Raw genomic sequence first — 15,114 nt, 5'->3', positions numbered from 1 at the left:
TAAAGGTACCAAAGTACAGTGGTAGCCCCCAAGAAGTGACCCCAATTTAGAAACTACACCCCTCAAGGCATTTATCATTTGCCTGGACATATGACAGGGCTCAGAAGTGAAGAGCACCATGCACATTTGAGGTCTATTTCGGTGATTTTCACACCATTGGCCCACAATGGTAGGGCTCTGAGGTCAAATAGTAAAACAAGTAGTGACGCCTATTTTGGAAACTACACCCCTTAAGGCATTTTAAGGGGTGTAGTGAGCATTTTGACGCCACAGTTTTTTTCATGAGAAATTAATGCGCAGCATATGGTGCAAAGTAAAAATTTCCGCTGATATGCCATTTTAGTGCACAATACGTTGTGCCCAGTTTGTGCCACCGAAGACAAATTCCTCATAAAATTTTAAGCGGGTTCTCCTGGGTATGGCAATGCCATATATGTGGACGTAAACTGATGTTTGAGCATGCTGTAGGGTTCAGAAGGGAGGGAGCGCCATTTGGCTATCGGCGTGCAGATTATGCTTGGTAGTTGTTCCGTTTGGGGTATTGCTGATATTTCATTTTGTAATGTGGGGGCATATGTAAGCTGTGCGGAGTACATCAGGGTAAAATAAGAGGGTATAATAATGCGGTAAATAAATAATAATCCACAGATATGTGGCCAGTGTCGCACTGATAAATGGCACCCAATTTTAACCGCTTTTGGAACACTCTGCACATTTTGCATCGCCATTTTCTCAGAGCGTCTTTTTTTTTCCTCCACCGGAGCTGTGTGAGGGATTATTTGTTGCGGGACAATCTGTAGTTTTCATTGGTACCATATTGGGGTACACGTGATTGTTTGATCACTTTTTATTCTGGTATGTTTTTTATTTCTTTTTTTACGGCGTTCACCCTGGGCTATAAATGACCATTTTACTTTATTCTGCGGGTCGATACGATTACGGCGATACCAAATGTATATAGTTTTTTTTAAGTTTTGCAGCGTTTGCGCAATAAAATCACTTTTTTAAAAAATGTATTTATTTCTTGTGCTGCCATATTCTGAGAGCCATAACTTTTTTATTTTTCAGTCAAAAAGGCTGTGGGGGGGGGGGGGGGGGGCTTGTTTAATGCGGGACTAGTCGTAGTTTATATTGGTACCGTTCTGGGGTACATGAGACTTTTTGATCACGTTTTATTCCATGTTTTGGGAGTGGTGGTGATAAAAAAATAGATTCTGGCATGCTACCTTTTTTAACGTGTTCATTTTTTTCCTATAATAAAAGTCTTATTATAGGGATAAAGGCAGTGTTTGTTTTTAGTAACTTGAAACTTTTATTTTTACACTTTTATTCAACTTTTTTTTTTTGTCCCACTTGGGGACTTGAGGTCCTGCACCTCTGATCTTTACTCTTAATGCATTGCACTACCCACGTAGTGCAATGCATTAGAGCGGTCAGTCATTCACTGACAGCAATCCTATTAGGTCCCATCTGTGGGCGGGGCCTAATAGGCTATCGTACGTGGCAGACCAGGAGGCTATTATTAGGCCTCCGGTTGCCATGTCAATGATCGGCATCGATGCTGATCGCTACAAACTACTAAGATGCCGCGATCGCGGCATCTAAGGTGTTAATGGCAGCCAGCTCCGTTCCCTGCCGTTACAGCACGGTGTCAGCTGTAACATACAGCTGACACCGGCGGCTTATGTCGCAGTCTCAGCTTCTGAGCCTACGCCATCTTTCCTCAGCGACCGGAAGCCTTTTAGGCCCCGCCTCCGTGCGGGACCAGCAGGCTTCCGTACTTGGCAGACAGGAGGCCATTGTTAGGCAGAACAGCCATCGGAACCCCGCACCCATCGGAAACTTCTGCTAGGAAACACCATAGATGCGGCGCTCGCTTTTGAGCGCTGCGTCTAAGGGGTTACTCGGCCGGATCAGAGGCTAGCTCCGGTCCTGGCCATGCAGCAGGGTGTCAGCTGTAATATACACCTGACACTCCCTGGTGATGGTGCGGGCTCAGCTTCTGCCCGCATCAGCAACACAACGTACCCATACGTTGTGTTGCGTTAATTCCTTAACGACAACAACGTACCCGTTGGATGTTGTTAAGGGGTTTTCCGGTTTCAGAAAATTAATGTTATTTTTTGCGTAATGAAAAGTTATACAATTTTCCAATATACTTTCTGTATTAATTCCTCACGGTTCTCAAGATCTGCTCGTTGTTATTCAGTAGGAACATTCATGGTTTACTTCCGGTGAATAAAATTCTGTCCATGGTCATGTGATGGACCCAGGTGTCGGGATTGTTAGCGTTAAGGCATATTCTGATGTGGCAGGAATTCAGCGGAATTCCACTGTGGACAGGCCATTCACAGAAATGCGCAGTAAGTAGTGTGTTTTGCTGCGGATTTCTGTGACTCAATTACTTGTGTTCTTTTGAGATTCCGCAGCGGTTTCACCTGTGGATTTAGTGTCAAACATTGATTATAACAAGTAATTTGTGCACCTGCAGTTTTGACTGAGTTTCTGCTCTACAAACGCAACACAACTCATTTCCGCTCCCCATTGAAGTCTAGAGGCCAAACAGGCAGCATCTCCGCACAGGATCCACGGCATAAATTGACACGCTGCGGAACACTTTCCACGTGAGTGGTTGGTCTTTTGCACAGTACTGTAGCTATGAAAGAGTTCAAACTCTTGCCGTACACAATACGATCTCCTGTCCTTGGACATCTCAATCCTCCTCATGGTGGAGAATGTCCGTGTTTTCCGTCCCTAGGAGCAGGATATCTCCCCATACATGTATGACAAAATTCGTGGCTTGATTGTTGTATCAGACTGTGTGGCCCTCCTAGAAAGATCTGCTGACTTTTATAGTTTCATATCATCATGACCATCACATTGCATTCCATAAAACCTGTGTCAAACCAAAGAGAATAGAGCCCTGACTGATGGTTAGTAGGAGATCATGCTAGATCCCCATGATGATCACAATGCCTATTCATACTGCCATATAAGGCCAAGCAGAGTAAGTGCTGGATGGGACTGATGCTTAGCTGTTTGCCTGTGCTCTATTCAGCCTGGTGTGTACCACGTGACCTGCTCTCCTATTCCCATCACCGCTCAGCATCTGTGATACTTTGGAAGATGCCTCGTGTCCCTTTAAGAGAGAGTTTGAGGACAGTGAGGGCGCAATGCTCGTGAGAACGTAACGCAAAACTGTCTGTGAGGGCCCAATATAATAATACTGCTGCTAGAAAGTACAACAGTACGGGAGGTGATGTTCCCATAGTAAACTATGAGGTACCGGCTGTATCCGTAATATCCGCGTTGTGCTTCACGTGGCAGTGGAGACACACTACTGTACAATGTAGGAGACGTAGAGCACCGAGTACTGCATGTGTGCACAGCGCTGCCCGTTCCCTGCCGTGTGTCGCTCCCGGTAGCAGTGCTGCCGCCTGTCTGCTGGGTGTGGCCTGACAGCGCTTTATTTGAGCTCCCAGCTGTGACCGTCTATCTGCTCCCACCCTCAGAGGAGGGGGACGGGGTCTGCTCGCTGTGGGGCGGCAGTCTGGCAGGGACATGAGAAGGGGAATGTGAGCGCGCACAAAGGATCCGTGCCCTGCTTGGACGTATTTTACACGAGCGCTCCGGCTGGATTTGGGGATATTACAGCAGGACTGTGAGGCTGTGTTCATGCGGAGGAAACACGGGACCCGGGCTCGTATCACTGAGGTGGAATAAGCAGCAGAGGCTGTCACCGTCTGTAGTGACCTGTGGCCGTGCACTGAGGCTGCACTCCAGAGCTGCATAGATGCCTGCAGAACTCCAACAGGTCAGCCTGCGTATATGTATGTCCGTGTGTGGAGCTGTGTGTCCGTGTGGACATGTGTGTGCTCCGCCGCTGCAGAGTGAGCGGGTGTGAGGAGAAGTTCACACACAACTTCTACGCGGTAACAAGTTAGACTAGTCCCCCTCATGTTCCGTGTATGGGGGTGCACATCATGTGGAGGGAATGCTGCACCCCCTGACTACAGAGCTGCATACTAAGCATTCTTCCTCAGACGACGCTGACCCCACTTTACTGATCAGGCTGTTATAAGGGGACCCGCATGGCCATACGTTGTGGCCAGCCATGCACCTTGCTGGACCAGTGCTTTATGTATCATGGGCTAGTCGTCTGCACTTTAGTGTTTCTCATATACTGTTGATGCTGCCCCCTCCAAATAAGCAGAGCTGAGTTCTCCATTTGTAGCTGCTCATCGCGATATAACCATTGATTATTAGTTAATTTTGCTCGCTACGTTATTAGGGAGTTCTCACAATCCAATGATCTCAATGAGAAATCCAGCTCTGCTACATCTTGAAGATTACATTGCATTCCAGCACAGTGCGATGACTGAGGACGGAGATTGGGGAGTGGGTGTGAGCCATCTTTCTAGATGATCCAGCAGTATATCATTTCTAGTAGATCTATCTATTCTACACCGCACAGCATTAGATAGGAGGACTGTTTGCTGCCCTGCCATTTCCTTCTATCCCTATAAAATATAATCTGGGAGGCAGATTGATCCCTGATCGCATTGTTTGCCGCACTATGTGGTGGTGTGTGCTGTCCTGCATGTCACCGGTAATCAGGAATATCGCTCAGTAATATTTAAGGAACGCTCCCCATTTTCAGTATGTCTTTCTCCCCCATCGCCAATACATTGATGCATCTTCTGGTAAAAGGCCGGGCTCTGTCACCACATCCTTTTTGTAATTTAATATCTTGAAAGCAGAAGAGATTATGCCATGTTATTCCGCTAATCAATATTTTCATCCATAAGATTACCTTTCACTTTTACAACCTTACTCATTAGTATTGGAAATGGCTGATGGGGCGGTAATATTTGTATACAGTGATCGCATCTTTTATGTACACATCGAAGTTCACTATAAAGTAACCTGATGTCCTCAGTAGCAATGGCTGTAAATGATTGTCCATGCTATAAAGGCCACGTTCTTGTCAATGGATGAGATGACATTCATGCGCCGTGTTACTGTACCGTAATATTATTTTATCTGGACCAATCCTTACAATATTGCAACTGGCATGTCCTATTGATGTCTGTGAAAGTTCTTTTACTCTGGCTACTAAAAGCAAAAGCAAATTGTCTGACTGGCCCCACGTGTAGAGTATTTGCCCATCCCTGTCTGTCCAGACGACTGTACTTTGCCCAGAGTAGCTCCCAATGTGTACAGTGCGTTAGAATGGCAGTAGCGACTGTTTTGAACCTTAGACGTGTGCACTGAATACATCTTTCGTAAGCTGTCACTTCTCCTGGTTTCATTCACTATTGATGATGAGGCATTTCAGATCATGGTTTGCATGAAATGCATATATATATATATATATATTTTTGCAGTTTTCGCTGCCACGAAGGCTGCTTTATGTCTTTTATGCCGGATTCACACGAGCATAAACGAGCTCGCAAAAGGTCCATAAAAGCTCCGTGTGTCAGCAGCGTATGATGCGTGGCTGCGTGGTTTTCGCACAGCCGCCATCATTATGACACTCTGTTTTTATGTTTATAAACCGAAAAGCACGTGGTGCTTTTCTGTTTTCATTCATAGTTCTGACTACTGTAGCGCGCATCGCGCCTGGCACATGGAAGTGCGTCCGTGCGCGGTTTTCACGCACCCATTGACTTCAATGGGTGCGTGATGCGCGAAAAACGGGCAAATATAGGACATGTCGTGAGTTTTGCGCAGAGGACACACGCTGCGTGCAAATCACTGATATTCTGAACGGGCCCATAGACTAACATAGGTCCGTGCGACGCGCGTGAAAATCACGTGCGTAGCACGGACGTAATATACGTTCGTCTGAATAAGCCCTTATAGTGTTGCAATGAGCTGCATTTAGAAAGTGTTCTCACGAAGGGACTTTATCACGATCTGCTCCGACAGACACCATGATCTCTGCTTTATGGTAATAGTGACAAAGTGCAGGGTGTGAAGTGAGCCCCGGGAGGCTCTAAGTACTGTGTAGTGTATTTAGTATTACCCTTTACACATGACACTGTACTACAGTGCAACAGGTATGTCTGGTAACCAACTGTGTGTCTTGGTTTTTTTCAAAATATTGACCATGACCGGAGTGGCTTGAGGCGGCCATACACCTAAGCCCCATACTCTCAATAACTTGCACATTTTGGCCCAGCAAACCGTACATTTTATGTCTACGATCAGAGGAGGGACAAGTGGCCACCAGACACCTTTCTTCACCTCCAGGAAGAACAGAAGAGTATAGACTGAAACAATCCAACGTGGTTACTGTAATTCTGTCTTGTACCAAGAATGGATGGCCAGCGGGGTCTGCCAGCCCCCATTCACAATAGATCGTTGGTAGATGCAGAAAATAACAGAATCTGGCAGCAAACCTCTTGGGTATGGCTGCTTTATTATTTCACGACATAGAGGGACCTAATACTAAAGCTAGCCATAGATGGCTGTTCGCCAGATGAAAATGTTTTTCTATAGGTGGGGGTGAGCAGCTGTTAGACCCTGCTGATACCATTTATCATGGGGTATAGAGGATTACACAGGTAAAGTTCTAACCTCTTCAATCCCTCCTACCCCTAGCTGAAACCGGCAGGGTATATACAAGCTGAACCCATAAACCTCATTATGCCAGCAGATACCGCCAACATGTGTAATGTCACTTTAAGTTACCATTATGCCATAGAGTTTCTGTATTCCGAGGGTCATTTGCTCACGTTATGCTGCTTCAGTAAATCATTGTAGTGTCTTCTTGCTGGTTTTTCCCTATTGAAAACAATGGGAAAAATTGTCGCCTTAGGGTCTCTTTCTCACGGCAGTATTTTGGTCCGTATTTGTAAGACAAAACCAGGAATAGAACCCACAGAGAAAAAGTATAATGGAAAGGTTTGTACCTCTTCAGTGTTTTGCTTCCAAATACTGAAGCAGAATACTGCCGTTTAAAAGTGGCCTAAGGGTATGTGCACACGATGAGAGGCTTTTACGTCTGAAAAGACAGACTGTTTTCAGGAGAAAACAGCTGCGTCGTTTCAGACGTAATTGCTCCTCCTCGTAATATACGAGGCGTTTTTGACGCTCGTAAATCTTGAGCTGCTCTTCATTGACTTCAATGAAGAACGGCTCAAATTACGTTGCAAAGAAGTGTCCTGCACTTCTTTGCCGAGGCAGTCAATTTACGCGTCGTCGTTTGACAGCTGTCAAACGACGACGCGTAAATTACAGGTCGTCGGCACAGTACGTCGGCAAACCCATTCAAATGAATGGGCAGATGTTTGCCGACGTATTGGAGCCCTATTTTCAGATGTAAAACGAGGCATAATACGCCTCGTTTACGTCTGAAAATAGGTCGTGTGAACCCAGCCTCAACGTTCGCTCATTAGGGATCATTATCACTATCACCTTTGTAATTCACAACAGTGAGCAATTAGTATACCACATGTGAAGTCCTGTCAGTCATACAGATGAACTGAAGGCCTCGTGGGAGAGTTTCTACCTACTGTGCAGTATGTAACGCCTCATGACCAGAGGAAAGGTAGGGCATGTCCTATCTTTCCTCTGATCAGAGACTCAGATCATTTTTCTTGGACCCGATTCACCCGCTAAAGTGAATGGGTCCATGAAGCCTATCGGATGCCGTCAAAAACGGCCGAGTGGCACAATTGTCGTGTGCAGTAGGTGTGACGCATTTCACACACTTAGTTGTTAATTGAAACTCTTCCATACGTTACAACTTGTAGATTTCAGCGTGTTCACTTGGTAACTGAAAAGCTGTGCTAAGGAAAATCCATGATCTCATTACACTGTAGTTTTGTTTGTTTCCCGTATGAGCTGATAACTTTAGCAGGTGGGTGTGATTGTGAATTACCAGGGTGTGTCGGGTGAATGAGCAATAGATGGGCGTCATGAAATCCAGGTTTTCTTGTATAGACAAAGAAAAGAAATAAATCTCATTGATGGTAGCACAATGCACTCAGCTGATATCTCTTTCTTGGTCTTCAGATGAAAATTATTGATCGTTTTAAATGTAGTATATGTCCCCAGAGACTTCTCCTCACAGGCTGATACTTTATCTAGACAGATGAAGAATGCTTCTTAACTTTTAGTGTCGTCTTGTTGACGTACTGTCTTCTTACTTGGCTATTAGTATCTGTCGCTGAAGTCTGATCTGTGTTGCAGTGTGTCATGCATTTGTCTTTTAAATGTCATTGTTTTGGAGTCTAGTCTCGCTGGCCATGCTGACATCTCTTTGCTACCTTTTCTGAGGGGAATTATTGTAACAGCTATGTCATTTCACCGCCTCCCACATGGGAGGACCAAATGGAAATATAAATCGAGTTTTATCAATCTAAGATCAGGATGTCTGTGGTCCCCCACCAATCCCTATAACGAAGCGTCAGAAGTTTGTTGAACGTTTAGTTACCCTTTAAGTTTTGAATCTTGCGTTAACTGTACAAGAGTTGGAACTGGAAAATGCAAAATGTTTACCAGGCAAATACAATAGATGTGAAGTCCCTAATTTCACCAGGCTGCTACCGAAGTATGTCCAACATCTCTAGGCAGTTGTCCTGTATGAAATGTGCACAGTATTAAAGAGGCTCTGTCACCACATTATAAGTGGCCTATATAGTACATTATGTGATCGGCGCTGTAATGTAGATTCCAGCAGTGTTTTTTTATTATTTAGAAAAACGATCATTTTTGACGCAGTTATGACCTATTTTAGATTTATGCTAATGAGTTTCTCAATGGACAACTGGGTGTGTTTTACTATATGACCAAGTGGGCGTTGTACAGAGGAGTGTATGATGCTGACCAAACAGCATCATACACTTCTCTCTATTCATTTACACTGCAGATAGCGATATAGCTATATCTCTATGTGCAGCCACATACACACACTATAACGTTACTGCAGTGTCCTGATAATGAATTTACATTACCTCCAGCCAGGACGTGATTTCTATTCAGAATCCTGACCACTTCTGTAGCGTCTGTGTGAGACTACAGCACAGCGAGATCTCGCTGTGAATGACAGTTTACAGCGTAATCTGGCGAGACTATGCCTGCTATGCTGTAACTCACAGAGAAGAGGTCAGGATTCTGAATAGACATCACGTCCTGGCTGGAGGTAATGTATATTCATGGTCAGGACACATGAGTAGCGTTATAGTGTGTTTTATGTGGTTGCACATAGAGATATAGCTATATCGCTATCTGCAGAGTAAATGAATGGGGAGAAGTGTATGACGGTGATTGGTCACTGATTGGTCAGCGTCATACACTCCTCTGTACAACACCCACTTGGTCTAAAAGTAAAACACGCCCAGTTGTCCATTAAGTAAGTCATTAGCATAAAGCTAAAATTGCTCATAACTCCGTCAAAAATGATCGTTTTTCTAAATAAAAAACACTGCTGTAATCTACATTACAGCGCCGATCACATTTTGTACAAGATAGGGCACTTATAATGTGGTGACAGAGCCTCTTTAAGTAGTTCTGAGGGAAAAGCAGCAGTTACAGGAACCTCTATATACTGGCATTTACTGGTACACCTGCTTCTGCTGTCTGTTCCCGAATGGCGTGTAATGAGAAGACTGGCATTCTTGCATTTTCAATGATTAATAGTGATGTCTTCAGGACGGCTTATTTATCTTGAATAGCTGGTCCTTCTTTATTCTGTCTGACCTTTCCAGGCCTCCTAGGAGTTTGTGTTGCCTTAGGCTAGTGATGATGCTGATATCAATGGAGAAAACAAGGAGCAGGTATCTGTGGCATGCTGCTGCCTTGTTCTGAATTATAAACATATACTGAATGACCGAATCGGGCCTTATGTACGCAAAAGTATTAAGTTCCGCACATCCTCGTGTTCGGAACCATAATGACACCAATAGACCTCTATTTTGCTCTGTATACTTCCAATTTCTACCGGATTCCATGTACTTACAGATTTGTACTATTGGAGAGTCTCTTGTAATATGGCGCCTTACAGAGCGCTGTACTGTAGTACGTCTCTGAAGGGACTCATGCCTCTGAAAGTACTCTTCACCCAGAATAAGTCTTAAGTTTTCCCATTTTGTTTTGAAATCTTTGTTCCTATTTTCCCATTTGTTTGTTTTGTATGAGGAATCCTGGCGAAAAGTAGTAGTAGGGGTTTTTAGTCCCTGATCAGACTACTTCAGTCTGATGTCCTGCTCTCTGTAGCATGGAAAATTAAAATCTTCATGTTTCATAGTGGTCCAAACACTAGAGGAAGTCCACCTATGTGCTCCAAGTTATTAATGAGTCTTGTGTGTTTTCTGTAATGTGCATGCCTTTCATCACAAGAGAAACCTGCTTACAGTTCCAGCAAGTATTTTATGTATTGTTATCAGCTCTCTAACCCTCATTGTTCTGTACGGTTTACATTGTTTAACTTTGGAAACAACAACATATAATGGGGGTCATTTTTTAGAACAAAACCTAGAAAATCAAGCGTATATTGTGTTTTTTTTTTTTGTTCTTTTATTCTTCGTTTTAGTTGAGCACTCTCAGAAATAAAGTTAAGAAAACCTGTTAAAGATAATCTTTCACCAGATAGGGCTCTTTAAATTTAGGACATTTGTAAGATTGTCGTGTGTGAGGCTGCTCCTATGTAACAGGTCATCCAGTCCTGTCGGGGAGCACAGCGTAGCATGAGTTATGTCATTGAGACCCTCTGATGCCTCTCCAGTACAGCTCTAAAAGGGATCACCTGAATGACTGCTTTACAGAGGCTGTATTATTATTTATTTTTTTTTAATGTTTTATTTTTATTGTGGGGGTGAAAAAGCTTAATTTGTAGTGTCCGAGCCACTTGACTCCTCTCTGTCTGATTCACACATAACATCTTAACATTTTGACTAACTATGCCACTAAGGTACACTTAGACCTTGAGGTGACTACATGGTTGGGCTACATTAACAAGACTCCTGTTCCTGTGGATCGCAGTCTGTAAATCAGTATTGATATTGTTGAGGGAAGTGGGTTGTTTCAATAGAGGTTCCTTTTATTGTTTTCAATTGTGACAGTCAAATAGTGTTCCTATTGCGATGTTAGCTCTTGGTTATTTGACATACTGTATCACATAGTATTTTAAGCATGTCTGCTTTTCTGATCTAAACTTTGCATACTTTAATAATATTCTACATGTGTAGCAGGCAAATAACAGGTTAATTGTAACAAAAGGTCCTCCGCTAGAGGAATGTGAGTAATGACACCATCCGGTGTCCTGATACAGCCAAGATCTTTATTTGCTCTACAGGACATGAGACAAAGAAGTAAAGTAAACTATGAATTCATATGTAGATGAAAGAAGCTGATGCTCTTATAAATAACATGTCATTGTATTGTGGAAATGAGGTCAACCATCAAGCACTTCCTAATATGTAGATCACATACAGCCAAACGTACTTGACTTTGGCATCACTGGATTTACGGCAAAGATAATTTATTTGTTGAGATAAAAGGCTTAAACAAATCTGTATTTGCCAATTGCCAGTAATGTTTAGTTTTTTTGCAGTCCAGAGACTGTAACACTTATTAGATATGTGGCTGAGGAGTTCACTATAGAAAAGTAGGCTCAAGATTGATAATTAGTCTCCGAACCTCTACATATTGATGCTGTGAGACACTTGCCCACAAAGCGATCTTTATTTAACAGACAACAAGGGAATAGTTGCCAGGTAAGTGTCCTGACTTATATGCTGACTGGTGATAACTGCTGACAGCTCCTATCAACCTCCATAGGCATTATCTGGAAGCACAAACAGACTTGCTGTGGACCTAAATGGCAAAGTGGCCTTCCATGATCAGAATGATCGGTATAGGTTGCAAATGGTAGAATAAAAAGGTGCGTTCTTCACCTAAGATATGCACTGCACAGTATGAAAATGTTGATTCGTAAATTTAATCACAATTGCAAATGGTGCCTTAGTAAAAGATATCCGCCAGATATGAAACTTTCTAAATATGTTATTTTCACAGCTGAACAGTATTCTGAAGTCAAGCTTACCTTTATACCGTGATCAACGTTGTTTGTCCCTGGTAACTAAGTGTTACGTCCACCTGATGCCTTGAACAACTATGGCTGAGCATTCTCCGTTTCTCCCTTCCGTTCTCTATCGTGAGTTGGAGGAGCGTGCATAACTGAGCACGTTGGAGAAAGTACTGAGCTCTATTGCAGTTTGGTCATTGCTCTGGCTGAACATGCATGGCAGAGCTCCCGTAGATGTCATTGAAAGGGACTGCAACTACAGTTCGGTCCAGAATTATTTGGACAGTGACACAAGTTTTGGCATTTTAGCTGTTTACCAAAACATATTGAATATACAGTTATATAATCAATATGGGCTTTAAGAGGCTCTGTCACCACATTATAGGTGGCCTATCTTGTACATGATTTTATCGGCGCTGTAATGTAGATTACAGCAGTGTTTTTTTTTTATTTAGAAAAACCATCATTTTTGACCGCGTTATGACCTATATTAGCTTTATGCTAATTAATTTCTTAATGGATAACTGGGCGTGTTTTACTACATGACCAAGTGGGCGTTGTACAGAGGAGTGTATGACGCTGACCAATCAGCGTCATACACTTCTCTCCATTCATTTACACTGCACTAGCGATATAGCTAGATCACTATGTGCAGCCACATAAGCACACTATAACATTACTGCAGTGTCCTGACAATGAATATACATCACCTCTAACCAGGACGTGATGTTTATTCACAATCCTGACACTTCGGCAACGTTTCTGTGAGATTTACAGCAAGGCAAGCGTAATCTTGCGAGATTACGCTGTAAACTGTCATTTAAAACGAGATTACGCTTGCCTTGCTGTAAATCTCACAGAAACGTTACCGAAGTGTCAGGATTCTGAATAGACATAAAGTCCAGGCTGGAGGTAATGTATATTCATTGTCGGGACACTGCAGGAATGTTAGTCTTTGTGTATGTTGCTGCACATAGCGATATAGCTATATCGCTATCTGCAGTGTAAATGAATGGAGAGAAGTGTATGGCGCTGATTGGTCACTGATTGGTCAGCGTCATACACTTCTCTACACAACGCCCACTTGGTCAAAAAGTAAAACATGCCCAGTTGTCCATTAAGAAAGTCATTAGCAAAAAGCTAAAATTGGTCATAACAAAAATGATTGTTTTTCTAAGTAAAAAAACTGCTGTAATCTACATTACAGCGCCGATCACATTATGTAGAAGATAGGCCATTTATAATCTGGTGACCGAGCCTCTTTAAAGTGCAGACGCTCAGCTTTAATTTGAGGGTATTCACATCCTAATTTGAGGAAGGGTTTAGGGATTACAGCTCTTTAATATGTAGCTGCCTCTTTTTCAAGGGACTAAAAGTAATTGGACAATTATCTCAAAAGCTATTCAATGGGCTATTCCCTCGTTAATCCATCATCAATTAAGCTGGTAAAAGGTCTGGAGTTGATTCCAGGTGTGGCATTTGCATTTGGAAGCTGTTGCTGTGAACCCACAACATGAGGTCAAAGGAGCTCTCAATGCAAGTGAAACAGACTATCGTTGGGCTGAAAAAAACGACGAAATCCATCAGAGAGAGGGCACAAATGTTAGGAGTGGCCAAATCAACAGTTTGGTACAATCTCGGGGGGGGGGGGGGGAGCGCACTGGTGATCTCGTGGCCTGGATGTCCTCGGAAGACAACCTTGGTGGATGATCGCAGAATCAATAACATTGTGAAGAAAAACCCCTTCACAACATTACCCAAGTGAAGAACACACTCCTGGAAGTAGGTTATCTGTATCTAAGTCTACCATAAAGAGAATGAGAGCAAATACAGAGGGTTCACCACAAGGTGCAAACCATTAATCAGCCTCAAAAATAGAAAGGCCAGATTAGACTTTGCCAAAAAACATGTAAAGAAGCCAGCCCAGTTCTGGAACAGTATTCTTTGGGCAGATGAAACTATGCTCCACCTGTACCAGAATGATGGGAGGAAGAAAGTATAGAGAAGGCTTGGGACGGCTCATGATCCAAAGCACACCACATCCTCTGTAAAACATGGTGGAGGCAGTGTGATGGCATGCATGGCTGCCAAAGGCACTGGGTCACTAGTGTTTATTGATGATGTGACTGAAGACAGAAGCAGCCAGATGAAGTGTTCAGGGATAAACTTTCTGCTCCGATTCAACCAAATGCAGCAAGGTTGATTGGACTTTGCTTCACAGTACAGATGGACAATGAACCAGAACATACTGCGAAAGCAACACAGGAGTTTGCCTTAAACAAGTAGAATATTCTGCAATGGCCAAGTCACAGATCTCAATTCGATCGAGCTGCATTTCACTTGCTTAACCCCTTCCCGACATTTGTCGTAAGTATACATTATGGAAAATCAGTGCTTCCCGCAAAATGTTGTATACTTACGCCAAATGTTTGGCACCGGCTCAGAAGCTATCATCGCCGCTGACATCCTGCTGTAATGGCGGGGACCGAAATTAGCTTTGATCCCCGCCATTAACCCCTTCAATGCAGCGTTCAAACGTGATCGCTACATTTAAGCTGTTTGCAGCTCATTGGAACCCCAGCAATGAAGTTGCCGGGGTTCCGGTGGCTGCAATTGCAACCGGAGGCCTAATACTGGCCTCCCGGTCTGCCTAGCACGGAAGCCGGTCAAGATCCGCCCGGCGGAGCCTGATCCGGCGTCATCAGCGGTGGAAGTCAGCTGTATGTTACAGCTGACATCCACCTGTAATGGCAGGAACCGAACCGGAGCTAGCTCCGATCCCTGCCATTAACCCCTTTGATGCAGCAATCGAAAGCGATTGCTGCATCGTAGCGGTTACTAGCAGATCGCCAGCCCTGACAAGCAATCAGGACTGGCGACTTCTGCTGTGGCAACAGGAGACACAATGGCCTCCTGCTCTGCCATTACGGAAACCGATTAGGCCCAGCCAGGAGGCGAAGCCTAATCGGCTTGCTGTCAGTGAATAACTGACAGATCTAATACATTGCACTACGTAAGTAGTGCAATGTATTAGAAAAAAAACATCAGACAGTTGGAACTTCAAGTGCCCAAGTGGGATT

The 15,114-nt window shown here is 43.7% G+C and overlaps 1 protein-coding gene across 12 annotated transcripts in view; it reads left to right on the top strand.

Moving 5' to 3' along the window:
- Positions 1-15,114, top strand: part of ARVCF (ARVCF delta catenin family member) — a 738,556-nt gene that overhangs the window by 553,965 nt on the left and 169,477 nt on the right. Inside the window, exon 1 of one of the 12 annotated variants that reach the window (XM_075832514.1) lies at positions 3,165-3,814. The exons of the other annotated variants lie outside the window; for them this stretch is intronic. Within the exon in view, the coding sequence (XP_075688629.1) occupies positions 3,794-3,814 (21 nt within the window). The 5' untranslated portion in view covers positions 3,165-3,793. Of the gene's footprint in view, positions 1-3,164; positions 3,815-15,114 lie in introns of those variants that run through there. 12 annotated transcript variants of the gene reach the window in all.

The sequence above is a fragment of the Rhinoderma darwinii genome, chromosome 1 (assembly GCF_050947455.1).
Source record: "Rhinoderma darwinii isolate aRhiDar2 chromosome 1, aRhiDar2.hap1, whole genome shotgun sequence".
NCBI classification, from domain to species: Eukaryota; Metazoa; Chordata; class Amphibia; order Anura; family Rhinodermatidae; genus Rhinoderma; species Rhinoderma darwinii.
Note: the sequence above shows the minus strand (reverse complement) of the source record. Positions and strands in the feature narration are given on the sequence as shown.